The following is a 27,470-nucleotide window of genomic DNA, read 5'->3' as shown; positions in this document are numbered from 1 at the left end:
CAATTAAACATCTCTTGCTTGTCTCTGACATCGAAGTTTCCCAGACAAAAGTATTTTCAGTTATACATTTTAGACCACCTGAAACTAGAATACGTAAAAAATTCGTAACTGTTATGATCCAGCAGTCCCATTCCTAAGCAGCAATCAAGAGAAATGAAAGCATACATATCCACTTGAGACTTGTACAAGAATGTTCATAGTAGTTTCACTCATAGTAGTCCCAAACTGGAAAAGACCCGGTGCCCATCAGCTGGGGTAGGGGTAAGACAAGGTTGATCCATACAGTGGAATTCTACTCATGGTGAGAAGGAGTGGACTTTTGAAAAGCTCTGTGGTAAGTGAAAGAAACCAAAGGAAAGCAAGCACACATTGTGCAAGTCCGTTTATATGGAAATTCTAGAACAAATACACCTACAGTGACAGAAAACACATGGGGGATTTCTTTCCTTCCTTCCTTCCTTCCTTCCTTCCTTCCTTCCTTCCTTCCTTCCTTCCTTCCTTCCTTCCTTCCTCCCTCCCTCCCTCCCTCCCTCCCTCCCTTCCCTCCCCCTTCCTTCCTTCTTTCCTTTTCTTTCTTTTCTTTCTTACAGAGTCTCACTCTGTCGCCCAGGCTGGAGTGCAATGGTGGTGCGATCTTGGCTCACTGCAACGTTCACCTCCCGGGTTTAAGCGATTCTCCTGACTCAGCCTCCTGAGTAGCTGAGATTACAGGCACCCGCCACCACGCCTGGCTAATTTTTGTATTTTCAGTAGAGACGGGGTTTCACCAAGTTAGCCAGGCTGGTCTTGAACTCCCCACCTCTGCCTGCCTCGGTCTCCCTAAACGCTGGGATTACTGGCATGAGCCACCGTGCTCAGCCTAGCAGATCAGAGATTTGACAGGGTTTGGGTTGAGGAGTGAGAATGGAATTTGGGGACATTATCTGTAAAGCGGAACAGGCAAACTTTGGAGGAGATGGAAATTTAAAAACTTTTTTTTTTTATTGGGCTGGTTGTTAAAACAGATGCACACACATACAAAAAATTCATCGAGCTAATATTATGCTAAGTGAAATAAGCCAGACACAAAAGTACAAGTATTCACTATTTCACTTATTTGAGGTACCTAGAACAGACAAATTTATAGAGACAGAAAGTGGAATAGTGGTTACCAGGGGCTGGGGGCAGGAGGAATGGAAGTTACTGTTTAATCGATACAGAGTTGCAGTTTGGGATGATGAAAAAGGTCTGACCTTTTCAGCGGAAAAGGAGATGAATAACACGATGGTTCCACACTGTGATGTACTTATGCCACTGAACTGTACACTTGAAAATGTTTCCGGCAGGGCGCGGTGGCTCAAGCCTGTAATCCCAGCATTTTGGGAGGCCGAGACGGGCGGATCACGAGGTCAGGAGATCGAGTCCATCCTGGCTAACACGGTGAAACCTCGTCTCTACTGAAAAATACAAAAAACTAGCTGGGCGAGGTGGCGGGCGCCTGTTGTCCCAGCTACACGGGAGGCTGAGGCAGGAGAATGGCGTAAACCTGGGAGGCGGAGCTTGCAGTGAGCTGAGATCCGGCCACTGCACTCCAGCCTAGGCGACAGAGCGAGACTCCGTTTCAAAAAAAAAAAAAAAAGAAAGAAAATGTTTCAAATGATACATTTCATAGTATTTATATTTTACCCCAATTTAAAAAAGTCTAAAACACAAAACTCATCAAATTGTACTCTTTAAGTAGGTACATTTTTTATTGTATGTCAATTATACCTCAATACAGTTGATTTTTAGAAGTCTCCCAGGAGAGATGATCCTGCTTTGCTCCTCCTCAACTAAGCTTACTCTGTGGCTCTCTGTGTGAGGAGGTGGAGCGTGAGCCCTGGAATCAGCGGACCACTGACCTCGGTTCAAATCTTGCTTCTAAGCCGGGCGCGGTGGCTCAGGTCTGTAATCCAAACACTATGGGAGGCCATGGCAGGCGGATCGCCTGAGCCCAGGAAGTTGAGACCAGCCTGGGCAACATGGTGAAACACCATCTCTACTAAAAATACAAAAATTAGCCGGGCATGTTGGCGCGCGCCTGTAATCCCAGCCAGTCGGGAGGCTGAGGCGGGAGAATCGGTTGAACCCGGGAGCCGAAGGTTGCAGTGAGCCGAGATCGCGCCTGGGCCGCAGAGCAAGACTCCGTCTCAAAACCAAACCAAATAGTGCTTCTGCTACTGATTAGTGTCCTAAGCCCCTCGGAACGTCGGTTTGGCCATATGTAAAAGGACGTAATAATGAAGCCAATCTCGAGTGAAGGATTCAATGAGGCAATACGCCTGAAGGGCTAACGATGGCGAAAGCTAATATTCATTGACATCAGGCGAGGAAGGGCTCCCAGGTCTGGTCCCCCGGCTATGGGGCGCTGGGAAACCGGTGCTGGCCGCGAGGTGGCGCTCGCACTGGCCTGAGTGGGCTCAGGAGCTGCTTGCACGCAGCGGGGCGTGGGCCTGAAAGGGGGCGGGCAGAGGTGGAGACTGCACCGGAGACTGCTTCCCAGGGTCACACTCTCCCGCAGTGTGACTTTTTTTTTTTTTTTAAAGATAGCGTCTCGCTCTGTCTGTCGCCCAGGCTGGAGTGGAGTGAAGGGATTTTGGCTCACTGCAGTCTCGACCTCCCAGGCTCAAACGATCCTCCCTCTTCAGCCTCCCCAGTAAGCTGAGACCGCAGGTGCGCACCGCCACACCTGGCGCGTTTTTTGTTTGTTTTGGTTTTTGTTTGTTTGACGGAGTCTTGCTCTGTCGCCCAGGCTGGTGTGCAGTGGTGTGATCTCGGCTCACTGCAACCTTCGTCTCCTGGGTTCAAGCGATTCTTCTGCCTCAGCCTGCCCCTGTAGCTGGGATTACAGGCGCCCACCACAACGCCCAGCCGATTTTTTTGTACTCTTAGTAGAGACGGGGTTTCACCATGTTGGCCAGGTTGGTCTCGAACTCCTGACCTCAAAGGATCCGCCCTCCTCGGCCTCCCAAACTGCTGGGATTACAGGCTTGAGCCAAGGCGCCCGGTCTTAATTTTTGTATTTTTAGCAGAGACAGGATTTCGCCATGTTGGCCAGGCTGGTCTCCAACTCTGGGCTCCACGATCCGCCGGTGTCGGCCTCCCAAAGTGCTAGGATTACAGGCATGAGCCACCGCGCCCGGCTTTCCGCAGCGTGATTAGGGGCGGCAGGAGGAGAGGAGGGGCCTCGCCCTGTCAGCCTCTCCGAGACTAGTGGGATGCGGTGCCCGGGCGGGGTCTTAATAAGATCACGGTTGCTGGGCAGCACTGGACAGCGCCCTACGTAGGCGATCTCACTGATTCCTTCCCACAACCCCACTTTGCAGATAGGAAAGCTGAGGCACGAGAGGTTAAGTAACCCAGGCCGCATAACGAGGGGAAGCTAGGGAGGGACTCGGGCCCTGGGTCCCTGAGCTGACCTCCTCTCCTCATCCCTCTCTGCTTCTGGCCCAGGCCGCGCAGAGTCAGCCTCTGTGATCCCACCCTGAACACAGTTTTCCCTCCCGGGCGCCTGGATCTCCCCTCCCCCGGCTCCTGTTTCCTTGTCAAAACTTCCTGCCTTGGCGAGGGCCCGAGTTCCCACCCCCTTCCTGCCCCCCGCCCCTCCGCGCCCCTCCCGGCCCTGCGATCAGCAACGTCCCGCCTCCCCGCCGCTCCCGCAGTCAGGCTGGGGCTTGAAGCGGGGACCCTCGCCCCGTCCTCGGTTGTCCAGTCCTCCTCCTCGCAGACCCCAGCAGTTCCCACCCGAGGCCACAGGAGAGACGGGGTCCCCAGGCAGGTGAGTGACTGCGCGCCCCCCGGCAGGGGAGGCCTGGGTGGTGGGGCCCGGAGACCACCCTGCCCCAGGGAAAGAGCGTGCGGCCCCGAGGTCCCCCTCCTCGACTAGAGTCTGAGGCCCCAGACCCAGGAGTGTAGAAAAGAGGGACTGATAAGGAGGGGAAGGGGGCAGTGGAGGGGGCCAGAGAGGATGGATTGGGGGTTCCCTTCCGTAATGAACATGTAAGTGAGATGAAATGCTAGCGAGGTTGTTCCCTGAGCCCCTGGTCCCCGGACTTTGGGAGTCAGGGGCAGCCTGGCTCCCTGCCCCCTCCCAGGGCTGGGAAGAGAAGACTGGGTGCTGTCCTTGGCCGGCACCGGGTGCTGTCCTTGGCTTTTAAGGGAAGTGTAGCCACAAGAGCATCGACACTGGAGCCAAGACTGCCTAAGTGTCACCCTCCACTCTGCTGCTGTCTGTGGGGTCTTGGTCAAGAGACCTGACCTCTGTGCCTCAGTTTCTCATTTCCAAAGGAGAATAATATGGGTTGTGAGGCTTAAGTGAGCAAAAACGTGTCTCCTGCTTTGAATAACACTAGATAAACAGATGATCAGTGTCGTCTCTATGCCCACCGGGGAGAAATGTTTGACGGAGGATGTAGAAGGACCCAAGTTTGCAGGTTCCTGGCTCTTACATCTTTGCCAGTTGTGAGGACTGGGGGTTCGGTTTGAGGTCTTGGGCATCTGGATCCTCAGAAAACTTGGCAGGCTGATAATCTGAGGTTGTGCTAAGAGCCAGGTGGGTGTGTGGGGGGCCCAGGAGCCCAGGCCCCATCAAGGCCACCCTTCACCCCTGCTGCCGTCTCCAGCCTCCAGTAGCTGCTCTCCACTCCCCTGTTCTGGCCTGTTATGAGTGGCCTCTCCTGGGGCTGGGCTGTGACCCTAGTCCCCTGGGACAGGAACAGCTTGTACTAGCCTGAGGTTCCCAGGCTCAGCCAGGCCTCAGCTCGGGCAGGATTAGGCCGGGTGTCAGCTCTCAACCCTGGCCTAAGCTGGCCTTGTGCTAGGGGGATGGTTAGAGACCAGGGAGCTCATCTCTGAACCCCACTCAAACCCAGCTCATGGTATAGGGCCTGTTGTGTGTGCTGGTGAGCCAGTCATAAGCCAGGGTGTGGGCGCAGCCCTCCTGTCTCCTGTGTCTCCTCCCTGCTGTGTGGCCTCTCCCACTCTTGAGGCCTCTGAAGGTCCACCCACCATGTTCCCCACTGCAGGTGGGGCTGCCATCTCTAGGAGCTGAGTTGGCCAGACTCACTTCTCTGCCTTCCTCTCTCTCCACTGGAGGGTAAAGCTAAGAGTTGGCATCTGTTCCTTCACCCTCTGTCCCCCCTCAACATCTCCTATCAGACTCTCCCAGAAGAGGAAACTCATGCTCCAGGCAGACCCATCCACCAGTCGGAAACCTGGAGAGAGATAGAAGGTCATGGGGCTGCTGTGTGCCTCCCCCCACCCGACACACACTGCTGGGGAGGAGACTGAGGCCAGGTGGAGCCTCTACCACGGTGCTCCCCAAGCCTCTCCTCTGAGGAGCCTTGGGAGCCTTGAGAAAGAGGCCTCCCAGGACTCATGGGGGACCCTGGGGTGCCATCCTAGCTCTGGGGAGGATGTTGGCTCCTGTCACCTAACCTACAGTGGAGAAACCAGAAGGACAGGGCAGAGAAGACAGGGAAGGAGAGAGAAACACAAAGACAGAGATAGAGACAGATATAAATATGGAAACAGAGGCTGACAGATGCAGAGACACAGCAGAGGCATAGACTCATTACAACAAAATGCCTGGAGGGAGAAAAGCAGGCCTGGAAAAATAGAGCAGAGACCTAGGGATAGAACAAAAAGGAGGCGGAGACTGAGGGAGAGGAGGAGAAAGTCAGAAGACCAAAGAGAAACTATGAGGTTAGAAAGCAGCACACTGGAGGCTGGGTGCGGTGGCTCATGCCTGTAATCCCAGCACTTTGGGAGGCTGAGATGGGCGGATCATGAGGTCAGGAGATCGAGACTTCTGGCTGACACGGTGAAACCCCGTCTCCACTAAAAATACAAAAAAAAAAAAATTAGCAGGCGTGGTGGCCGGTGCCTGTAGTCCCAGCTGCTCCAGAGGCTGAGGCAGGAGAATGGTGTGAACCCGGGAGGCGGAGCTTGCAGTGAGCTGAGATCACACCACTGCACTCCAACCTGGGCGACAAAGCGAGACTCTGTCTCAAAAAAAAAGAAAAAGAAAGCAGCACACTGGAAACACCAGGTGAGGCGGCTCACGCCAGTAATCCCAGCACTTTGGGAGGCCAAGGCATGAGGATCTCTGGAGGCCAGGAGTTCAAGACCGGCCTGTTCAACACAATGAGACTGCATCCGTACAGTTTTTTTTTTTTTTTTTTAAAATTAGCTGGGCATGGTGGTGCCCGCCTGTGGGCCCAACTACTCAGGAGTCTGAGGTGGGAGGATCGCTTGAGCCCAGGAGGTTGAGGCTGCAGTGAGCCATGATCATGCCACTGCATTCCAGCCTGGGCACACAGTGAAACTCTGTCTCAAAACAAAACAAAACAAAAAGAAAGCAGCACAGGCTTTGGGATGAGATAGACCTGGCCCAAATCCCTGCTCTGGCTTCAGTTGCCTGTGTGGCCTAGGACAAATCACTGAACCTTTCTGGGATATTTCTTCATAAAATGGGAGGCATAATAGTGCTTACTTTATAGGATTGCTGGGAGAACTAAAAGACAGGATCTAGCCACAGTACACATTTAACGAGGCACGGTAATTAGTATTACAGCACCCATGTGCGGCAAGACGGGAGTCCTGAGAGAAACAGCATGTGGGTGGGCCCTGGGGCATGGCCTGCTCACTGCTGGTGGGTGCTCATGCCCTCCTGCTTTTGCCCTCCGTCCTACCCCCATGAAGTGGCTCCTGGGGCCCAGTCCCTCTGTGTAGCAGGAGATGTGTGCAGTGGACAGTGAGCGGGTGTTGGCCCTGGAAGGGGAGGCACAGGATGAGGGCTTATGCGGTGTGGGCATGCCCCTCCACCTCCAGGTGACTCAGGGCCTGGCGCTACTGTGCACTCATTCCATAGGAACTTGGAGGCCGGCCCTGAGGAATTCCTGCCGGAGGTCAGGAGGGCAAGTCTGGAGCCGCCTTTTGCTTTGTAACGTTGAAAAGTTCTTTCTGCATTCCATGTTCCATCATCTCATCAAACACGCACCTCACTGTGTCTTGAGGGCCCCGGGACAAGGGCCCAGCTCTACTGTCTGGAGTATGGGGAGACGCCACAGCCGCTGAACATCTCTCCCTCTCTCCCATGCCCAGGAAAGTCAAGGCGTATTGGAGTCAGAAAGATTTCAGGGTGTATCAGTCCATCCACTCCACACAAATGTTTAGTTATTGCCTGTTGGGTGCCAGGCATCCTGGGTGTAGGTGCTGGCCAGTGCTGGGGTTATAGTGGTGAGGAAGGCAGAGAAGTACCCTGTCCCCAGGGAGCTCCAGTTCAGTGAGGCAGACTAACTTTAATAAAAACATAATGACTCATAGGATGGGAGCTGCGAGGAAACACCCAGGAGGCACCCAGGCCCGCTCACAGAGCCTTGGAGAGGAGTAAGATTTGAGAGAGTCCAGCCTGGTGGGGAAAACAGACTCACAAACCAGCAGTCACAGAACGGGTATCCATCAGCCTAATCAGCCCAGCAGACTTGGAGTATTTCGGGGGCTGTGAACCCCTGGATTGGCCTGGGTGAGTTCCACTTGCCTCCAGAGGAGGTACACTGGTGCCAGGATTTTGGTTGAGGTTTGGGGAGGCGTGGACCCTCCAGGGACAGATGCATGTCCAGCCGGGAGCCGGCCTCAGGGCATTCAGGGGAGAAGAGCAACCCCAGCCTCCTTGAAGCCATGAGGGTCTGTGGTGACTGTGCTGAGAGCCTGCAGGAAGGCCTGGAGAGTAGGGAGGAGTGCGTGAGGCCAGAGCCACTGAGGGGCTTCTTGGAAGAGGCTGGCCTTGAGACTGTGTAGAACTGGGCATTTCAGGGGTGGCCTGAGCCACGGTGGCGGTATGGTGAGAGGCATGTGGGGTCAGCGGCTGTCCAGTGTGATGGGAGCGCAGGGGTAGAGGCAATGAAGCTGGACCCCCTGGTAGGGGCTGGCCCCCTGGGTGTTCTTTATTGGGGTGTAGGGAGCCACAGAGAGTGGGAGAGAGGGGCAGTGGCCAGAGTACTTTCTGAATGTAATCTTGGGGTGGCGATGAGCAGGGTGGGCCTGAGGGGGTGCTGCTCCCTAGCCTATGTCACCCCAGGGGTTACCTCCCCACACAGCTTTGTCCTTTGAAGCAGATTGGAATCCTGCTCTTGCCCCTGGCAGCCAGACAGCCCTTGGCAAGGCATTTTACCTGAGACCCTCCACTGTGCTGCCTACAAAATGGGGATGACAATTACCAGCACCTTCCAGGGTGGCAGCGAGGGTTGGGACGGGCACTGGTGACAGCCTCCAGGAGGTGTGCGATAGATGTGTGAATCGGGGTCCTTGCAGCTGTCCCATTTCCTGATTAGTAAACAGGTCGGACCTAGGACCCTCTAGCTTCTGTTTCCTGAGTCACAGAGAACACAAGTCCAGCCCCTCACCCCTGCCCCTTTCCCGCCCAGCCTCTGGCGCACTCTGGTCGCACACGCAGGCTTCCTGTTTCTCCATCCGGCAGACATGCCTGGCGTGCCGAGGGCCTGGCCAGGCTGGATATAGGCGGCGTTCTGTGCTTCAGTGTGCAAGTGTGTACATGGGTGTACTGGGTAGCCGGTGGAGTGCAGCAAGCTGCTGCGGGAGCTCCCTGTGTTGGGAGGGAGAGGAGAAGTCTTTGGACTGGGATCTCACTGCTGGGTGGGAAAGACTAAGTGATTCTGTCTCCATGGCAAAGATAGGTTAGAAAAGGCCACAGAGAAACAGACACAAAGACAGGGAGACAGACAGAAAGACAAGAGAGATACAGGGCAAGACAACCTCAGCACCAAGCTAAGACGCATGGCTTTAGTGAGTGGATCGTAGCTGGAGTTCAGCTTCCACTCTGAAAGTGGAAAGCCCTTGAAAGTGGATGCTGTTGTACAGTACATACACCGTGCAACTGTACATGACAGCCTTAGTATAGAAAGGGAAGAAGAGAGGCAGGAAGACAGAGACCAAGAAGCTGACGAAGGAAGCGGGTGGGGAAAGGTAGACAGCAGAGTTTCTGATGGAGAACAAGACAAAAGTCAAAAAGGAAGAGGCAGAAACCCTGGAGCTTGGAGGATTCTGTTTTGCATCAACACACATCCACGGAGCAGGCTCTAGTCTGAGGTCTGAGGTTCTGTTCCAGAATGGTCACTGGAACCAGCAGTTCCAACGTTTGCAGGACCCTGAGAGATGGCGGGGAGTGATAGTCTCCCATTTTACAGATGAGGAGATGAAGGATCAGAGGACTCAAGTGATATATTATAACTCAGGTTACACAGCTTGTAAGTAACAGAGATAGGACTAGAAGCTTTGTACTCCAGGATGGGAAGTGGTGAGAGAGAGAAAGAGGGAGATGGAGAAGAGAGGAGGGGGCAGTCGGACAGAGCAAGGAACTAGGGTTGGTGCTCAGGCCCAGGTCCAGGGGAAGCAGAATTCAGGCATTCTGCCTTGTCAACTGCGTCTGGCTTGAAGATGCACCTGGCGGGCAGCCCATTGTTTTGGGGGATCAGGTTCTCAGGGGAGCCTGGCCCCCTCCCGCCCCCACTTCCTTTCTCTCTGTCAGCATTTGCGGCCCCATTCCCATTCCCGGATCATCCTGGGGGTTCTTCAGAAAACACAAGAACGTTTTTCCTGGAATTAATACCCAAAGGCGCCAAGGGGAGGGCGGATGGGGGCCACATTGGGTGCAGGAGGAGGAGTGGGACTGAGGACGCTATCATGGAGACAGTTAACATTAACTGAGCATATTAGGTACTGGCTCTTACCGCTTTATCTAGAACAACTCATTTAGTCTGCCCAACGGCCCTACAAAGGAAGTGCTAATCTCATCCCCATTTTATAGGTGAGGGAACTGCAGGCTGGGATTCACACCCAGACTTGAACTTGGGCAGGGGCTGGGGGTGCAGAGCTGAGGGGTTATCCTTTGCTACATGATTTCCCAGAGAAGCTGGAAGGGAGCCCGTGGGGAAGTCCCTTCTGCTGTCTCACTTCCATTGCCCTTACTCTCTGCTTTCTATAGAAATGGATCCTCCTGTCCACCAGGAACTCTAATCACCCCCTACCCCTGCTCCCCCAAAGCCCACTCTCAATTCCTTCATCCTAGGAGGGGCTGGGGCACAGTGAGGATAGGGGTGCTCCCCACCAGAGGGAACCAGCTGAGCTGGAGTTTGGGGAAGCCCAGGGAGGGTGATCCGGTCTTCTGTGTGGGCTCGGAGGCTGAGAGGGCAGGGATGCTGGGCTGTGCAGGCGGGACTGGGATCTCAGGGGCTGGCCAGGAGCCCAGCTGATTTACATCTTGAGGTGGAGGAGAGAGAAGTGTCAGCTCATTCTTGACTGTAAACACATCTCAGTTCCCACGCTTCTGATCATGTTCTTGTGGCAGCCCCCACCCCCATCCCCTTCTCCTGTCCAACCCCCTGCCAGCTCCCCCACCCCCATAAGAGAGGCTTTGAAAAAGAAGATACAGAGCCCCTGGGCTTCCCATCTGGGCTCCGGAAAGAATGGAATCATGGGGAGTCCTCTGCCAGCAGCCTGGATTTGGATCCCAGCTCTGCCACTCCTGGTTGTGTGGTCCTGGTCAGGTTTCTTACCCTCTCTGTGCCTGCTTCCTCATCTCTGAAGTGGGCCATAACACCTACCACGGGGGTTAATGTGAACTTTAAATGTGATGATCCGTGTAAATCTCTCAACACCCTGCCTGTCTCAGCTCAGTGAACGATACATGGGGTCACATTATGATTCTTGGGAGGGAAGGTGTTTGAGTCCCTCAAACCAGAGGCTTGGAAGGTGAAGGTTGAGTAGGGGAACAGGAGGGGGCCTCTGCATGACGAAGAAGCAAGCCTGCAGCGGGGGTGCTCCAGGGTCCCCCTCAGTGAATGCAATGTGGACCCCCAGGGCAGGGCAGGGGCCCAGGAGTGGTCTGATTTCACCCCCTTGAGGGGTGTGTGCAATCTCTTGGGGCCCAGCGTTGCTGTGGCTGGGAGGGGTTGGGGGAGCATGGGCCAAGCTCAGGTGCCCTGCCCCTTAGGGACAAAGGCTTAGATGGGAACAAGCCTGGAGGCCAGGCTGGGGTTCTGGGCTCCTGGTCTGGCCTGTGTTCCCTTCTCAGAGGCAGAGGATGGTCAAGCCAAACCCTTGCTCTTCCTGCCAGGACCCCCACCCCATCTGTCCCCTCCCTGGGCCACCCACTGATCTCCCCTGACCCCACCCTGGCTTCCAGCCCCTGGGCTGACCAGCTGATGCCTCCTCCGCACTCCGGCCCTACCCTGAGGACCTTTGGGAAAACAGAACCTACCCACCCCTCCAGCCAGCTAACCTCCCAGCCAGCCAGAAGTGGGTGGGGATTAGAGTCAGCCCCTCCTCATGCTCCTCTGTCCTTCAGTCCATCTCAAAGCCACCCAGGTGAACCGTGTCCTCTAGAAGTTGGCTGAGAGGAGGTGACAGGGACAGGACCTGGGTGGGTGGGGGCTGACGGGAATGGGAGGAAGGACCTTTTCTAGGCCCAACAACAGCTCAACCTATACGGCACTTCCTCCCTGGGCCTTAACTCGGGTCCTTCCTGCAACAGATTTTGTCCATGCCACCACGCCTGGGCAGGGGGATGGCTGGAGAATCCCTGTGCGTCTCAGGAGATGAGGCTCACCCAGGGACAAGGGTGATGAGCCTGGCTTCAGACAGACTGAGCTGCAGTTGGAGCACAGGGGCCCCACACCAGGGCCAGAGCTGAGGGTCCAGGAAGAGGGGAGTGTGGAGACTGAGAGATGAGGCAGAGGTGTATGGAGGACTCGGGGTCCTGCCCATGGCCCTGGCTGCCAACCACACTGAGGGAGAGGTGGGGAGAAGGTTAGCTGGGGCCAGGCAGAGCGAGCCCTGGAGTGGGTATTGGGCCTGGGAAGATGACTGGAGCAGGACAGGCTGGGAGGGGATGGTTTGGGGACATTAGGAGAAGGAATGACTCTGTCTGGGAGTGGGGATGTGTCTGAGTGATGTGGGGGTGGAGCGCTGGGACAGACTCTGAGGAGTGTCTCTAGGGCACTCCTGACTGTGGCCTCTCGCCTTCAGAGGGGGCCACAGTGTCAGTTCTGGAGATAAGCCGCCAGAAAGAGGCTTCTGGTCATGGCTCTCCTGTATGTTACCCACTGCGTTCAGGATGGTGGGAGGACGGAGCCACCCCCGTCACGCTCCCTGATGTCCCTCTTCCTAGCCAGGCTCTGTTTCCTGTTTTCAGGCTTCATATCCTGAATGCTGGGATCTCCCAGGACATTCCCTGGCCCTCAAGCCCCAGGCCCCAGGACCCAGGGCTGAGCTGTGGGCAGGCCCTACCTGGTGAGTTACTTGGCTACTGAGGATGGATGGGAGGAAGCACAGAAGAGGCTAGAGGCTGAGATTCGCCCTGCGGGAGGTGTGATGGGGCATGCGGCTGAGCTGCACTGGAGGGGTGGGTAGACGCTGGCACTGGGAGGGGAGGTGGGCCAGCATCCTGGATGAAAGGCTGGAGATTTGGCTGCTGGAGGGTTAAAGGTGAAGGAGGAACACGGCAGTTGAGATAGGGTTAAGTTAGGAGCCTAGACCTGGGGGGAAGGAGGGGCCACCCTCCTTGGGGCTGAGAGCGGCTGTGGGGACCCTGGGAGTGTGTGGGTGTGGGGTGTGAGGTGGGGCCAGGCAGCAACATTCCAGAGATACTCGGGGGGTAAGGGGCCAGCAACCGCGACCTTTCTCTCATCTCAGAAAAATTATAAGCAGATGTGGGCGCCTCGGGGAGGCATAGAGCAGGGAGCCAGAGCAAGTTTTGGGAACACGGAGCGCAGAACCTGAAGCCGGCTGCGGGGATGGGCACTGTGGGAGCTCAGCCTCTCCCGAGCTCAGGAGCTGAGGCAGCAGAGTCGTCTGAAGTCCTGGGAGCCAGGGGCGGTGGGGATGGAGAGGACCCCATTTCCAAATGGCTGACAGGGCGGTCTGAGGGAGGCAGGAGCTTTTCCTTAAATGTAAGACCAGGTTGGTGATCTCGTCAGGTGATAACACCTAGAGCTGGGTGTTGTGGTGTGCTGGCTGAGGTGTCACAGCTGACTCCAGGAGGGAGACTGGCCTTGGGTTTTAGTGTTTGCTAGTTTGTCTAGTGTCAATAATCCCCATGCCTGATTTCAAGCTACTCATGTGACATCATTGAACATGTTGCTAGGAAGAGATGCATACAGTTGGCTCTCTGGGCCCGTATGAGCTGGCTCCAGCACACCACTGGTTGGGAGGTCACCTGGACCCAGCCCCACTCCACCTCATAGAGCAGGAAACCCCTGACAGCATTTCATCAGGCTGGTTTTGGCTTCCGCCTGCATATATATCCAGTGACGGGGAACTCACCACCTGAGGTAGCCTATTTCATTCCTGAGCCACTCTGACTGTTGGAAAGTTCTTCCTCTGACTGAGCCCAAGGCTGCGTCCTTCATCACTTCCCCTCACTGGTTCCAGTCTCACACCTTGGTACAAATATCAAAGTGCCCTGGGTAGGGCCTGGGCTGGGGACTGGGGATTCAGAAATGAAAGGCACTGGGTCCCTGCCTCTGGAGGTCATGGTCAGGGAGCAGGCACTGGAACAGTGGGGTGGGAGTGAATGGTACTGGGACCCCCAGAAGGAATGAGTGGGGTTGTCTGCCAATGAGGATCAGGAAGTGGCACCTGAACTAGACCTTGAAAGATAGAACTCCGGGTGAAGAATGAGACGTGAGTGTGTCTAAGCAAACTATGAGCAAAGACCGGAGGCGTGGAAGTGACTGCAGCTCAGGAGTGAGGTGTGGGGGAGCTAGAGCCCAGAGCAAGGGGCCAGAGGACAGGGGGCCGCAGCCTGGTCTCTTCTGCATGCCCACGGCTCAGGTCTCTGCAGACAGGTCCTCCAGGCTGCTGGCTGCAGTGGCCCTGCCCGCTCTGTGCCGACCCTGCTGCAGGCCTCTGCAATGTCACCGCCTCTGTGTTCCCTCCTTCTCCTGGCCGTGGGCCTGAGGCTGGCTGGAACTCTCAACCCCAGTGATCCCAACACCTGCAGCTTCTGGGAAAGGTGAGAGGGCCCCTGCTGCACCTTGAGGGCACGAAGCCCTAGCTCCCGATTGTCCTTATTGTCCCTACGGGAGTTCTCTTCCTGGTCCTCCTTTAACCTCCTTCCTTCCCTCCAGTCTCTCCCCTCCTGCCTATTTCTCTGTTTCTGCTCTCTCTACTCCTCTGTATGGGTTGCCTTTGACTCCAGCCCCATTTCTGACCTTGTCTCAGTCTCTGAGCCATCCTTCCTCTGTCCCTGTCCCTTAGTTCCTGTGGGAGGCCAACTTTGGAACAGAGCACAGAGTGGGAGTCATTCATTGTGGAGCAAGCAGAGGGGCTGGCCCAGGAGGAGCAAAGGAAACAGGGCGGGGAGAAAAGACCCAGGGCAAAATATAGCCGGAAATGCTTCAGCCCATCTCTGCCAGCTGGACCCAAGAGTCAGTTCTCTCTTACCCTTTCCATACAGTGAGGGGAGGGCAGGGAGAGAAAAATGGAAGGCTCTGGTCCAATAGAGTGGGAAGGGGCCTCTGATGGAGGGTATCCCAGGAACTTTCCAGTTCTGGGAGACACCCTCCAGATTTGAGAGGTGAGACAGAATGGGGGTCCCATCCTAGGCTTGGGGAGCCAGCCCCAGTGTTGGGCTGTGGATTCCCCACTGTGGCCAAGCCCTCATGGCCGTTTTCCCATTGCGGCCGCTCAGGCCTCCTCCTGCCCTCGGTCCTGACCCTGTTCCCTGTCTTGCAGCTTCACTACCACTACCAAGGAGTCCCACTCCCGCCCCTTCAGCCTGCTCCCCTCAGAGCCCTGCGAGCGGCCCTGGGAGGGCCCCCATACTTGCCCCCAGCCCACGTGAGTGCTCCTCATCCTCCATGGGTGGATGGGCTGCCTGAGTCTCTGCCTCAGCCTGGCCCCTGGCTCTCTGTACCTGTTTGCTTCTCAGAAACTCAGAGGAAACTCCTGGCTTCTAGGGACTCATTCTGCATGGTCTGTGTCTGGTGTGTGTGTATGGGATGTATATGTGAATGCGTGTGTGTGTGTTTAGGGTACACACGCATGTTACAGTATATGCCTGTGGGGCTGGGGTGGGGGCAAGAAGGGAATGCTCTTTCTTTCTTTTTTTAATAGACAGGGTCTCACTGTGTCACCCAGGCTGGAGTGCAGTGGCGAGATCGTAGTGCACTGCAACCTCAAACAGGGAATGCCCTTTCTATGCGCCCTCAGCCCAGAGTGTCAAGTGGTGCCCCCACCCTGGCCACACTGTGGTGAGTGCGGACAGCAGAGGGGGCTGAGGGCTGCCTTCCTGGCCTCCGCAGGGTTGTATACCGGACCGTGTACCGTCAGGTGGTGAAGACAGACCACCGCCAGCGCCTGCAGTGCTGCCATGGCTTCTACGAGAGCAGGGGGTTCTGTGTCCGTGAGTCCAGGGTTGGGTTAGGGAGCGGGGTGGGGCAATGGAATGGCAGGAGCTTAGCCTTAGCCTTAGGACTTAACCTTCTGAGTCCCTCCGGCCCCCGCTAGAATGGGGTCACTCCTCTGCCCTTTTGGGTTCCCCCTCCTCTCCTCTCCCTGGCCTTGTCCCCAGGATGTGGATCAGCACTTCCCTCTCCGTCGCCACTTCACACCCTTCTCTCCAGCCGGCCCCATGTGTCTCCCACCCCATCTCTCCATGTCCCTCAACGGTGTCTCTGCATCGCTCTCTGCCCTAGAGCTCTCGTTCTGTCTTTGGGCTGTCTCTGGGCTGTCTCTGTGTCTCTGTCAACTTGGTGTCTGGGTCTGCCTCTGTCTCTTCCTGTCCCTGACTCTCTGTTGCTATTGGTCTCTGACTTGTCATTATCTAGTCTCTCCTGCCCACTACACCCCGCACCCAGCACTCTAATGACTGGAGCTTGTCTTCCTCTTCCTCCCACTTCCCTCAGCCACTGCCCATCACTAGCCTCTGCAAACACTGCTTTCCAGAGAACCCCGGCCCTCACCCGCCCTCTCTCTGGACAGTGTCCATGTCCAGACCCCCTCTGAGATTCTTCCCCGAAGCATTTTCCCAACAAGGTGCTCAGACAATTTCACAAAAAGGAACAGGGGAACCCAGAATGCTGGCATCTTGCTAAGTTCTCCCCCTGAGTTGCTGCCCCTCAGTCTTGATCTTAGAGGCAAAACTGGGGCTTGGAGAACTTCAGGTCCCTGATTTTGGAAGAAGGTGGGGTTAGGCTTTGCAGGATAAAAGCTGGGTAGGGACAGGGGTGGACACATCTCACCACACCCATCTCTGTCCCAGCGCTCTGTGCCCAGGAGTGTGTCCATGGCCGTTGTGTGGCACCCAATCAGTGCCAATGTGTGCCAGGCTGGCGGGGCGATGACTGTTCCAGTGGTGAGTGGCTACTGACCCCAGGGAGTGGCCTCTTGTGCCTTCAGGGCCACAGGACCCTCAGGTACACCCTCCCTACCAGGGTACAGGGGCTTAGGACCCCAGGGCTATTACCCGCCAGAGCCCCATTGCTTTTCTGGAGATGTGGAAGACAGGGCGGGCATGTGAGGGCTGGGAGACAGAGACGGGGAGGCTGCGGATGGACTAGACCCCCGGTGACCCTTCCTGCCTCCTTATCCCACAGGATGTGCCCCAGGAATGTGGGGGCCACAGTGTGACAGGCCCTGCAGCTGCGGCAACAACAGCTCATGTGATCCCAAGAGTGGGGAATGTTCTTGCCCTTCGGGTCTGCAGCCCCCAAACTGCCTTCAGCCCTGTACCCCTGGCTACTATGGCCCTGCCTGCCAGTTCCGCTGCCAGTGCCACGGGGCACGCTGCGATCCCCAGACTGGAGCCTGCTTCTGCCCTGCAGAGAGAACTGGGCCCAGGTGTGTAATGGGGGGAATGACACTTTAACAAAGTCACAGACACAAGGCCACACAGACCTATGTGGGGAAATGAGGCAACTCAGAAAAGGCCCCAAGTGTGGGGATGGTGTGGAGGCCAAGATCCTGGTCCCAGCGGATCCTGTGCCACCTCACTAGTGGAGTGACCTTGAGCAAATCATTGACTCTTCGTGGGCTTGTTTCCTGTCTGTAAAATGGGAATAGTATTGTTTACATGGAAGGGTGGCAGTGAAGATAACATGAGGTAGCACGTGTGTGAAGACATGCTGTAAAGTGAGGCTGGGACAAGGACCCAGAGAACCCTGTTGCAAGGCAGGGTACAGGGGGAGCTGGGGAGTCCCAGGAGGAAGAAGGTAGAACTAGGTGGAAATCAGGATCAAGCTTTGTGGAGGCGCTCGTGGACCTGAGCCTATTACAGTAGCACAGATGTTCCCCAAGAGAGAACAAGCCCAGCCAAGGTGAGGAGGTGGGGGCGCCCAAAAGGCAGACATGCCACCCGTGGCTCTTTGCTCACCCCCACCTGCTGGGTGTCCCTGCCATTTCCAGTCCTGGAAACCTTTGCTTTCTGACTCGACAGTCCCCAGCAGGGAAGAGCAAATGTGAATCACTAAGTCCTGAGGTGGGGGTTGTGGGGGCAGTCCTTGGAGGCAAGAGGGGAAGCAGTTATTGCTTGTTTGCACATTGACTCCATCCGCTCTGTCCTGCAGCTGTGACGTGTCCTGTTCCCAGGGCACTTCTGGCTTCTTCTGTCCCAGTACCCATCCTTGCCAAAATGGAGGCGTCTTCCAAGCCCCACAGGGCTCCTGCAGCTGCCCTCCTGGATGGATGGTACGGAGGCTGGGGCCTATGGGCATGGGGTGTGGGTCTGGGGAGAATTCTGTGGTTGGTGCTAAGCAGGCCTCCAAGGAGGGTGTGAATGAAGGGGGTGAGCTCTGTGGTTATGGGGGTGTCAAGGGGTCCTGTGGCCTTGGGGAGGAGGCTGGGTGCCTGGGGCCCTGTTGACCTCTCATCCCCACAGGGCACCATCTGCTCCCTGCCCTGCCCAGAGGGCTTTCATGGACCCAACTGCTCCCAGGAATGTCGCTGCCACAACGGAGGCCTCTGTGACCGATTCACTGGGCAGTGCCGCTGCGCTCCGGGTTACACTGGGGATCGGTGAGTGGCGTGGGGAGGGCGGGAGGCGGGAGGGAGGAGGTGGGGCGGCGCCAGGCTCACTCAGCTAGGTGCCCAGGTGCCGGGAGGAGTGCCCGGTGGGCCGCTTTGGGCAGGACTGTGCTGAGACGTGCGACTGCGCTCCGGACGCCCGTTGCTTCCCGGCCAATGGCGCATGTCTGTGCGAACACGGCTTCACTGGAGACCGCTGCACCGAGCGCCTCTGCCCCGACGGCTTCTACGGTCTCAGCTGCCAGACCCCCTGCACCTGCGACCCGGAGCACAGCCTCAGGTGGGCCGCGGGACGAGTCAAAGGATCAAGAGGCCAATGGGGAGGTCTTCGGGGCCGAAGTCACCACAGCGCCAGGGCCATATCCAGGAGGGACAGGTGTCACAGAAGGGGAAAGGGAGGGTCCTCGGGGGCCAGGAGGGGCCTGGGGTACCGCTACTTGTCCCAACCCCGTTTTCAGAATAGCGCGGAGCCTCCCTAGTGGCCCCCTTACCCCAGCGTTGTGCGAATCCCACCCACCACGCGGAGGGGTCGAGGAAGGAAGCTGGCCTGCCCCGGCCCAGCTCAGACCGCGCCCCGCCCCGCCTCTGCCCCCAGCTGCCACCCGATGAACGGGGAGTGCTCCTGCCTGCCGGGCTGGGCGGGCCTTCACTGCAACGAGAGCTGCCCGCAGGACACGCACGGGCCGGGGTGCCAGGAACACTGTCTCTGCCTGCACGGTGGCGTCTGCCAGGCTACCAGCGGCCTCTGTCAGTGCGCGCCGGGCTACACGGTGAGGCGCGCCTCGCTGCAAGGAAGCGAGGCAGGTGGAGAGGCCAAGGAATGGGCCGCCCCTCTCACCCGCTCACCCTCTTTCAGGGCCCTCACTGTGCTAGTCTTTGTCCTCCCGACACCTACGGTGTCAACTGTTCCGCACGCTGCTCATGTGAAAATGCCATCGCCTGCTCACCCATCGACGGCGAGTGCGTCTGCAAGGAAGGTAATAGGACGGAGTTTCCCAGAGAGAAGACTTGAGTGATAGCCAAGGGAAGAAGGGAGATCCAGGAGGATGGGTAGGCCAAGGGCAGGGGAGCAGCTGCAGGGTAAGGGTGGAGGGGCAGCACCTGGACACAGGGAAAGTATCCAGGCTACTTCCTTCCTGGAAAATCCACTTTGCTTTTCTTCAAAAACAAAGATCCTACCTGTCCTTAAAGGCCGAGGCCAAAAGACACCTCACTGGTGAACATCCCTCACGCTCAGTCATACAGAAATACAATTACCACCCTGGGAAGGGCCTCATACCTGCCAGAGTGACACGTTGGCAACCTTTAGGCTGGATTTTGATACAGTTGTGTTTTGTTTGGCTACCTCTCTATTAACAAGTCTCCCATCTGCAGTCCCCACTACTCCCTATTGTCTGGCACATCCTCTGTATAAGTCATTTAGTTACCTGATGGAGCTCTTGTAAACATTTGGATTTACTGCCATCCCCTTTATCTTGCAGAAGGCACCCCAGACCCAGAATGGGGTGGTACCTCACTGAAAGGCAGTTAGCCTTCTGCTCAGCATCAAATAGTTCATAAGCTTTTCTCCTGTATAGTGCCATGAACACCCCCACCCGCCCCAGCTCATAGCATAGAACCTGGCCCAGCCAGCTTCCACTGTGTGCTTGCTCAGGAGGGGAGCTGAGTCCCCATACCTACCTACCAGGCCCCTCCTCCAGGTTGGCAGCGTGGTAACTGCTCTGTGCCCTGCCCACCTGGAACCTGGGGCTTCGGTTGCAATGCCAGCTGCCAGTGTGCCCATGAGGCAGTCTGCAGCCCCCAAACTGGAGCTTGTACCTGCACCCCTGGGTGGCATGGGGCCCACTGCCAGCTGCCTTGTCCGGTGAGTGCTGGACAGCCTGTCTGCCTGGGGGAGGGAGGGCATGGCGTCCCCTAGCTGACTGGCCTACCTACTCTCCACTCCTTCTCCAAGAAGGGGCAGTTTGGAGAAGGCTGTGCCAGTCGCTGTGACTGTGACCACTCTGATGGCTGTGACCCTGTTCATGGACGCTGTCAGTGCCAGGCTGGCTGGATGGGTGAGTATTCTGGGGCCCCAGGCCTACTGTGGATAGGGGGATGCATCCATGGGAAATGTGTCCAGAAGAGCCCCCTGGAACTGAAGGGGGCCCAGCCAGGCACACCCGACTGCTGTCTCCCACAGGCACACGCTGCCACCTGTCTTGCCCTGAGGGCTTATGGGGAGTCAACTGTAGCAACACCTGCACCTGCAAGAATGGGGGCACCTGCCTCCCTGAGAATGGCAACTGTGTGTGTGCACCCGGATTCCGAGGCCCCTCCTGCCAGAGATGTGAGGCTCCTTACTGCCCCCTCCACCTGCCACCAGCAGGGGTCAGTGTAGCGTCAGATGCCAGCGCACTCCCCACCTGCAACCTTACCCCTGGTCTGGTTCTCTGACTCGTCTTCAGACTAGTTACTGCAGTGGGAAGGAGGGAGGGAGACGGTGGGGTAAGGGTTGATTGAGGATTGGCCTCTGCCCCCAGTCACCATGTACCCCTTTCCCCCAGCCTGTCAGCCTGGCCGCTATGGCAAACGCTGTGTGCCCTGCAAGTGCGCTAACCACTCCTTCTGTCACCCCTCGAACGGGACCTGCTACTGCCTGGCTGGCTGGACAGGCCCTGACTGCTCCCAGCGTATGTGGTAGCTTGTGTGTCTGAGCACCTGTGCATGCTGAGAGGGGGTGCTGAGGACGGGAGGTCTGTGTCCCCCAGCTCCTGGGTATAAAATCCTCTGGGCCCACCTCGAGCAAATATTTATTGGGCACCACCTACATGCTGGGTACTGTTCTAGGTGCTAAGGATGCAGCAGTGGACGGGTCAGGGGAAAAGAAATTCCTGCCCTTCTGCATGGGAAGCCTGGGAAGAACAGTATTTTTACGGAGCAGGGGAAATCATAGGCTTAGCTTGGGACTTTTCTTTTCTTTCCTTTTTCTTTCTTTCCTTCCTTCCTTCCTTCCTTTTTTCTTTCTTTCCTTCCTTTTCTTCCTTGCCTCCCCTCCCCCTCCCCTCCCCCCTCCTCCCTATCCCCTCCCCCTCCTCTCCATCCCCTCCCCCTCCTCCCCTCCCCCTCCTCCCCTCCCCCTCCTCCCCCTTCCCTCCTCCCCTCCCCTCCCCCTCCCCTCCCCCTCCCCTCCCCCTCCCCCCCTCATCTTCCCCTCCCCTTCCTTTTTTTTTTTTTTTGAGACAGAGTCTCATTCTGTTGCCCAGGCTATAGTGCAGTGGCATGATCTCGGCTCCCTGCAACCTCTGCCTCTGGTTTAGTTAATTCTTTTGCCTCAGCCTCCCCAGTAGCTGGGATTACAGGCAAGTGCCACCACAGCAGGCTAATTTTTGTATGTTTAGTAGAGACCCCCAGGGTTTCATCACGTTGGCCAGGCTGCTCTCCAACTCCTTACCTCAGGTGATCCACCCGCCTCAGGTGATCTTGGCCTCCCAAAGTGCTGGGATTACAGGTGTGAGCCACTGCACCCAGCCCTTTTTTTCTTTTGCACTTTTCAGTTTATTTTTATTTATATATTAATAAATACATGTATTTATTTTGTGAGCCTTTCCCCCACAAAAATATATTACGATCATCGAAAAGATTAGTCCAAAAAAGCCAGGTAAAACGAGTTTGGAAAGAGGAAACAGGCTGTTATGAAGAAGGTTGAATGTCAGCTTACCAGCAGGCAGGGTAAAGAAGGAAGTCATCTTGGTGAAGAGTTTTTCCACAGAATCTGGTTACGACTACTATTAGAGTATTGTTAGTGTCAGACACACAAAAATAATGCCTTAAACAGGATATATGTTTACTTCTGTCTTATGTTAAAAACAAAACAAAAATCCATCTGGGGTAGCTTGGAAGCCTTTGGTTGTGTGGCACTGAATATATTATTTTGAAGTGCAGATGTTAAGTAGTTGGACATGTGGGTTTGGAGTTTGGGGAGAGATGGGGCTGGAAATAATCATTTGTGAGTCATTGGTTGCAGATACTGTTCAAAGCTTTGGTGTCCCCAGGGAGACCAAAGCTGAGCTAAAGGCTTCAGTGGTGCTGGGGGCTGAGAGTTCATCCAGGAGGAGCTGTACCCACCCCACCCAGACAGGCCCCTTGTCTCCCGTAGCATGCCCTCCAGGACACTGGGGAGAAAACTGTGCCCAGACCTGCCAATGTCACCATGGTGGGACCTGCCATCCCCAGGACGGGAGCTGTATCTGCCCCCTAGGCTGGACTGGACACCGCTGCTTAGAAGGTACCAACAGAAGGGGAACTCCAGGCCCCTGCCTCCAACTTACCCCTTACCCAAAAAGGAGACTAGAGTTTCATGTCCCCTCTGATGCCTGCCTGCCTCCTTGGCTGTCTCCCCAGGCTGCCCTCTGGGGACATTCGGTGCTAACTGCTCCCAGCCATGCCAGTGTGGTCCTGGAGAAAAGTGCCACCCAGAGACTGGGGCCTGTGTTTGTCCCCCAGGGCACAGTGGTGCACCTTGCAGGATTGGTGAGTTTTTTGCCCCCTCCTTCCCACCCATTGTCTCCAGGGAACTGGGACCTAGGCCCCTCATACTGTCCCTACTTCCCTCCTGGGCACCTCTCCCATGCAGCAGAGCCAAGATGCCATTCTGAGTGACCGTCCCATCCCACACAGGAATCCAGGAGCCCTTTACTGTGATGCCTACCACTCCAGTAGCGTATAACTCTCTGGGTGCAGTGATTGGCATTGCAGTGCTGGGGTCCCTTGTGGTAGCCCTAGTGGCACTGTTCATTGGCTATCGGCACTGGCAAAAAGGCAAGGAGCACCACCACCTGGCTGTGGCTTACAGCAGCGGGCGACTGGATGGCTCCGAGTATGTCATGCCAGGTGAGTTGGCATGGGGCCTGGGGCACAGATGAGTGGCTGGCTCATAGGCACAAGAGTGGATGCTGGGCGTGACCCAAAGGGAAGATGAGGAGTGGGGAGGAGGGAGGAAGGGAGGTCAGGGAGGCCAAAGTACTGATCTCCAGGGACAGAACAGCTCTCTTGGACTCCTGCCCGTCACTGAGCTCACCCTGTGCTTGTGTCTGTCATGCAGATGTCCCTCCGAGCTACAGTCACTACTACTCCAACCCCAGTTACCACACCCTGTCACAGTGCTCCCCGAACCCCCCACCCCCTAACAAGGTCAGTGCCGGGGGTGGGGGTGCACTGTGGAGGGAAGCGTGCAGACCTGATTCTCTGGAAAGCTCTGTCCTTGCCTCTTGCTCTCCCTCTTGCACTGCCCCCTTAGGTTCCAGGCCCACTCTTTGCCAGCCTGCAGGCCCCTGAGCGGTCAGGTGGGGCCCACGGGCATGATAACCACACCACCCTGCCTGCTGACTGGAAGCACCGCCGGGAGCCCCCTCCAGGGCCTCTGGACAGGGGTAGGTGCCGAGAGGCCAGGGCCTCTGGTGCGGGTGGACGTGTGCAGCCCAGATGCCGCATCCGAGTGTGTGTGTCTGGAGGCGGGGGCTCTGGGCCCCAGTTCTAGAGGAAGCACGAGCCTGGGGAGGGGACAGAGGATTGATTACTGGTTGCCTCCTCCTTCTCAGGGAGCAGCCGCCTGGACCGAAGCTACAGCTATAGCTACAACAATGGCCCAGGCCCATTCTATAATAAAGGTATGGGCACAGGGGCAACGAGGGAGGTGGCTGAGCTGGGGCTAAGGAACCAGTGCCTCCGTGGAGCCTGACTTCTTTCCTCTATCCTTAGGGCTCATCTCTGAAGAGGAGCTCGGGGCCAGCGTGGCTTCCCTTAGCAGTGAGAACCCCTATGCCACCATCCGGGACCTGCCCAGCCTGCCAGGGGGCCCCCGGGAGAGCAGCTACATGGAGATGAAAGGCCCTCCCTCAGGATCTCCCCCCAGGCAGCCTCCTCAGTTCTGGGACAGCCAGAGGTGGCGGCAGCCCCAGCCACAGAGAGACAGTGGCACCTACGAGCAGCCCAGCCCCCTGATCCACGGTGAGCCCTCCCTCTCCACTGGCAGGAGCAGCAGAGAACTGGGAGAAGGGAGGCAGAAACAGAGAAGGAACAGAGGGAGAGGAGAAGGCATAATGTGGCACCAAGAGTGAGGCCTTTGGGGTCAGCTTCGGGGTCAAATCAGGCATGATGGGGAGGCGACGTGGCCTCTCAGAGCCTGTGTCCTCATCTGGAGAACAGTTTGGTGAACCTACCTTGCCGGACTCAGGATTGAAGTGGGGTTGTATAGCATCAGAGTGGTGGAGCTGGTACCCAGAAAAGTAGGGAGCCAGGCAGGTGATAAAGTCTCCTCATATTATGGGAGGTGGGCAGGCTGAGGTGGCTTTCTCCCCTGGCAGCTGAGGAACTAAGAGTGTTTTGCTTGGAGCCACACGGCCAGCTGATGGTAAATTGGTGTATGTATCCAGGCCCTTCTCTTTGCCTTGAAGAGGTTGAAGAGGAGAGGAGTGAGGTGGGAGTGGTCGGAGGGAGAGTGGTGGGAGGAGCCACTCCCTCTCATCCTGTCCTTTCTGTTTCCAGACCGAGACCCTGTGGGCTCCCAGCCCCCTCTGCCTCCGGGCCTACCCCCTGGCCACTATGACTCACCCAAGAACAGCCACATCCCTGGACATTATGACTTGCCTCCAGTACGGCATCCCCCATCACCTCCACTTCGTCGTCAGGACCGTTGAGGAGCCAGGATGGTGTGGCAGAGGCCAGCAGACCTGGCTGTTGCTGCCCAAGGCTGGGGACAGAGCCTAGTGTACCCCTGCCAGGAGCAGGGAGTGGACCGGCAGGCCGTGAACATGAAGAACACTTAACGGAGCAAGTGAATGGAGAGATGGGAGCCTCGTTCCCGGATTCCACCATGGGAAACACTGATCAGCAGGATGCCTGGCTCCCTTTTCCAACCCACTGCTCCCAAGGCCCCCAGGGCCCTGTGTATATAAACTGGTGGGTTGGAAGTTGCTGGGTAACTGATTTCAGACGTGTGTGGGGTACCTTTTCTGTGCACGCTCGGGCTGGGCTCTGTGCGTGTGTGTGTTTCTGTGATTTTAGAAGGGTACCTGGCACAGGTTCTGTCCTAGGACACTTACCTTTTAGTAGGGAGACAGACCCAACCCAATTAACTCTAGCAATAGCCTCCTAACTGGCCTCCCTCCATTCATTCAGTGAACCTTCCAATGCACGGCTCAAAATTTCAAAATACAGGCTGGTTAGTTACTCCCTACCTGAAAGCCTTCATAGGTGCCCCTTGGCTCTTCTGCCAGTATCAAAACTTTTGAAGGCCTTAAAGTCCCTGCTTGCCTGGCCCATCTGTCTCTCCAGCCTCACCTTAAACTGTGTTCCTGTCACTGCACGCCAGTCACACAGGCCTCTAGGTCCTCCAGTAGGCCACACTTCTTTCTAGCACAGGGACTTGCACACTTGGAGTGCCCTTCCTCCCCCACTCACCTGTTCACCCTTACTCTTCCTTTACACCTCCTCCTCAAGGAAGCACCCACCCTCCGTACGGGTTTCACAGCCCTGATTGCAGCTGTGTTCACTCACCAGGTACCTGCAGAAGGCCTATAGGGTGCCAGGCACTTCTTTAATGTGTTCTTTCTTTATGTGATTATTTGATTAATCTCTGCCTCCCCCACTAGACTGTAAGCTCCCTGAAGGCAAGAATCCTGTGCTCAATATTAGCTCTCCCTTGGTACAGAGTAGGCACTCAATAAATGCTCCCCAAAGGCTGAGTGGCTGACTGAATTAAAGTACCAGTGACATGCAGTAACTGCTAAGATAGATGAGCCACCTGTGTGCTCTGACAGTTATAGACTGAATAAGTTGGAGACTTCCCTAAACGGTGGCATTTCCACAGGGTAACAACACAGAGCTCAGATGTGGGAAGGTGCCAGGGGCAGGGGGGCAGAGGGGCTGGGGCTGAGGGCGGGTGAAGAGGCTGGAGACAGGATTACAGGAGAGAGTACAGGCATGCCTCGATTTATTGCACTTTACAGGGAGTGGAATTGTTAAAGAAAATGAAGGTTTGGGGACATATAGGTGACAGCAATAGGTTAAGAAAAGTGAAGTAAAGAAATTGAAGATTTATGTCAACACTGCTTTAAGCAAATCTATTGGCACCATTTTTCCAACAGCATGTGCTCGCTTTGGGTCTCTGCATTGCATTTTGGCAATTCTTGCAATATTTCAAGCATTTTCATTGTTATTATATGTGTTATAGTGATCTGTGATCAGTGATCTCTGATATATTATTGTAATTGTTTTGGGGTGCCATGAGCCGCACCCATATAACATGGCAAACTTCATCAACAAACGTGTGTGTTCTGACTGCTCCATCGACCAGCCGTTCCCCCACCTCTCTTAGGGCCTCTCTATTCCCTGAGACACAACAATACTGAAATGAGGCCAATTAATAACCCTACAGGGGCCTCTAAGTGTTGAAGTGAAAGGAATAGTCACACATCTCTCACTTAAAATCAGAAGCTAGAAATGATTAAGCTTAGTGGGGAAGGCATGCTGAAAGCCAAGACAGGCTGAAAGCTAGGCCTTTTGCACTAAACAGCCAAGTTGTGGATGCAAAGGAAAAGTTCTTGAAGGAAATTAAAATTGTTACTCCAGTGAACACATGAGTAACAAGAAAGTGAAACAGCCGGCCAGGCGTGGAGGGTCACGCCTCCCAGCACTTTGGGAGGCCAAGGCAGGTGGATCATGAGGGCAGGAGTTTGAGACCAGCCTGGCCAACATGGTGAAACCCCGTCTCGACTAAAAATACAAAAACTTAGCCAGGTGTGGTGGTGCGCACCTGTAATCTCAGCTACTCAGGAGGCTGAGGCAGGAGAACCATTTGAACCCAGGAGGCGGAGGTTGCTATGAGCTGAGATCATGCCATTGTACTCCAGCCTGGGTGACAGAGCAAGACTCTGTTTAAAAAAAAAAAAAAAGGTGAAACAGCCTTATTGCTGATAGGAAGAAACTTTTAGTGGTCTGGATAGATCAAATCAGCCAAAATATTTCCTTAAAAGCCAAAGCCTAATCTACAGCAAGACCCTAACTCTCTTCAGTTTTATGAAGGCTGAGAGAGGTGATGAAGCTACAGAAAAGTTAGAAGCCAGCAGAAGTTGGTTCGTGAAGTTTAATGAAAGAAGTTTAAGAAACCATCTCCATAACATAAAAGTGCAAGGTGAAACAGCCCATGCTGATGTAGAAGCTGCAGTAAATTATCCAGAAGATCTAGCTAAGACAATTGATGAAGGTGGCTCCTCTAAACAACAGATTCTCAGTGTAGACAAAACAGCCTGTATTAGAGGAAGATGCCATCTAGGACTTTCATAGCTAGAGAGAAGTCAATATCTGGCTTCAGAGCTTCAAAGGACAGGTGTTAGGGGCTAATACAGCTGGTAACTTTAAGTTGAAGCCCA

At 55.7% G+C, this 27,470-nt stretch overlaps 1 protein-coding gene across 13 annotated transcripts; it reads left to right on the top strand.

The window, feature by feature from the left end:
• Window positions 1-3,632: 3,632 nt before the first annotated feature.
• On the top strand, window positions 3,633-26,360 carry PEAR1 (platelet endothelial aggregation receptor 1). 13 transcript variants are annotated; one of them, XM_033196774.1, is made up of 25 exons: window positions 3,633-3,796; window positions 12,230-12,327; window positions 13,181-13,367; window positions 13,880-14,050; window positions 14,773-14,877; window positions 15,342-15,442; window positions 16,301-16,393; window positions 16,635-16,878; window positions 17,604-17,724; window positions 17,915-18,051; window positions 18,128-18,436; window positions 18,656-18,830; window positions 18,917-19,037; window positions 19,761-19,924; window positions 20,015-20,117; window positions 20,243-20,389; window positions 20,607-20,732; window positions 22,199-22,327; window positions 22,444-22,572; window positions 22,720-22,932; window positions 23,144-23,232; window positions 23,339-23,471; window positions 23,640-23,708; window positions 23,800-24,048; window positions 24,586-26,360. In XM_033196774.1, the coding sequence occupies exons 4-25, from the start codon at window positions 13,950-13,952 to the stop codon at window positions 24,735-24,737; spliced, it is 3,210 nt and encodes a 1,069-aa protein (XP_033052665.1). In that variant the 5' UTR covers window positions 3,633-3,796; window positions 12,230-12,327; window positions 13,181-13,367; window positions 13,880-13,949; the 3' UTR covers window positions 24,738-26,360. The 13 variants fall into 13 exon arrangements, with proteins under 13 accessions (XP_033052665.1, XP_033052668.1, XP_033052667.1 ...); XM_033196777.1 differs by lacking the exon at window positions 13,181-13,367 and having other exon boundaries at window positions 13,941-14,050; XM_033196776.1 differs by lacking the exon at window positions 13,181-13,367 and having other exon boundaries at window positions 13,884-14,050.
• The last annotated feature ends 1,110 nt before the right edge of the window (window positions 26,361-27,470 follow it).

The sequence above is a fragment of the Trachypithecus francoisi genome, unplaced genomic scaffold (assembly GCF_009764315.1).
Source record: "Trachypithecus francoisi isolate TF-2019V2 unplaced genomic scaffold, Tfra_2.0 Lachesis_group5, whole genome shotgun sequence".
Taxonomy (NCBI): domain Eukaryota; kingdom Metazoa; phylum Chordata; class Mammalia; order Primates; family Cercopithecidae; genus Trachypithecus; species Trachypithecus francoisi.
Note: the sequence above shows the minus strand (reverse complement) of the source record. Positions and strands in the feature narration are given on the sequence as shown.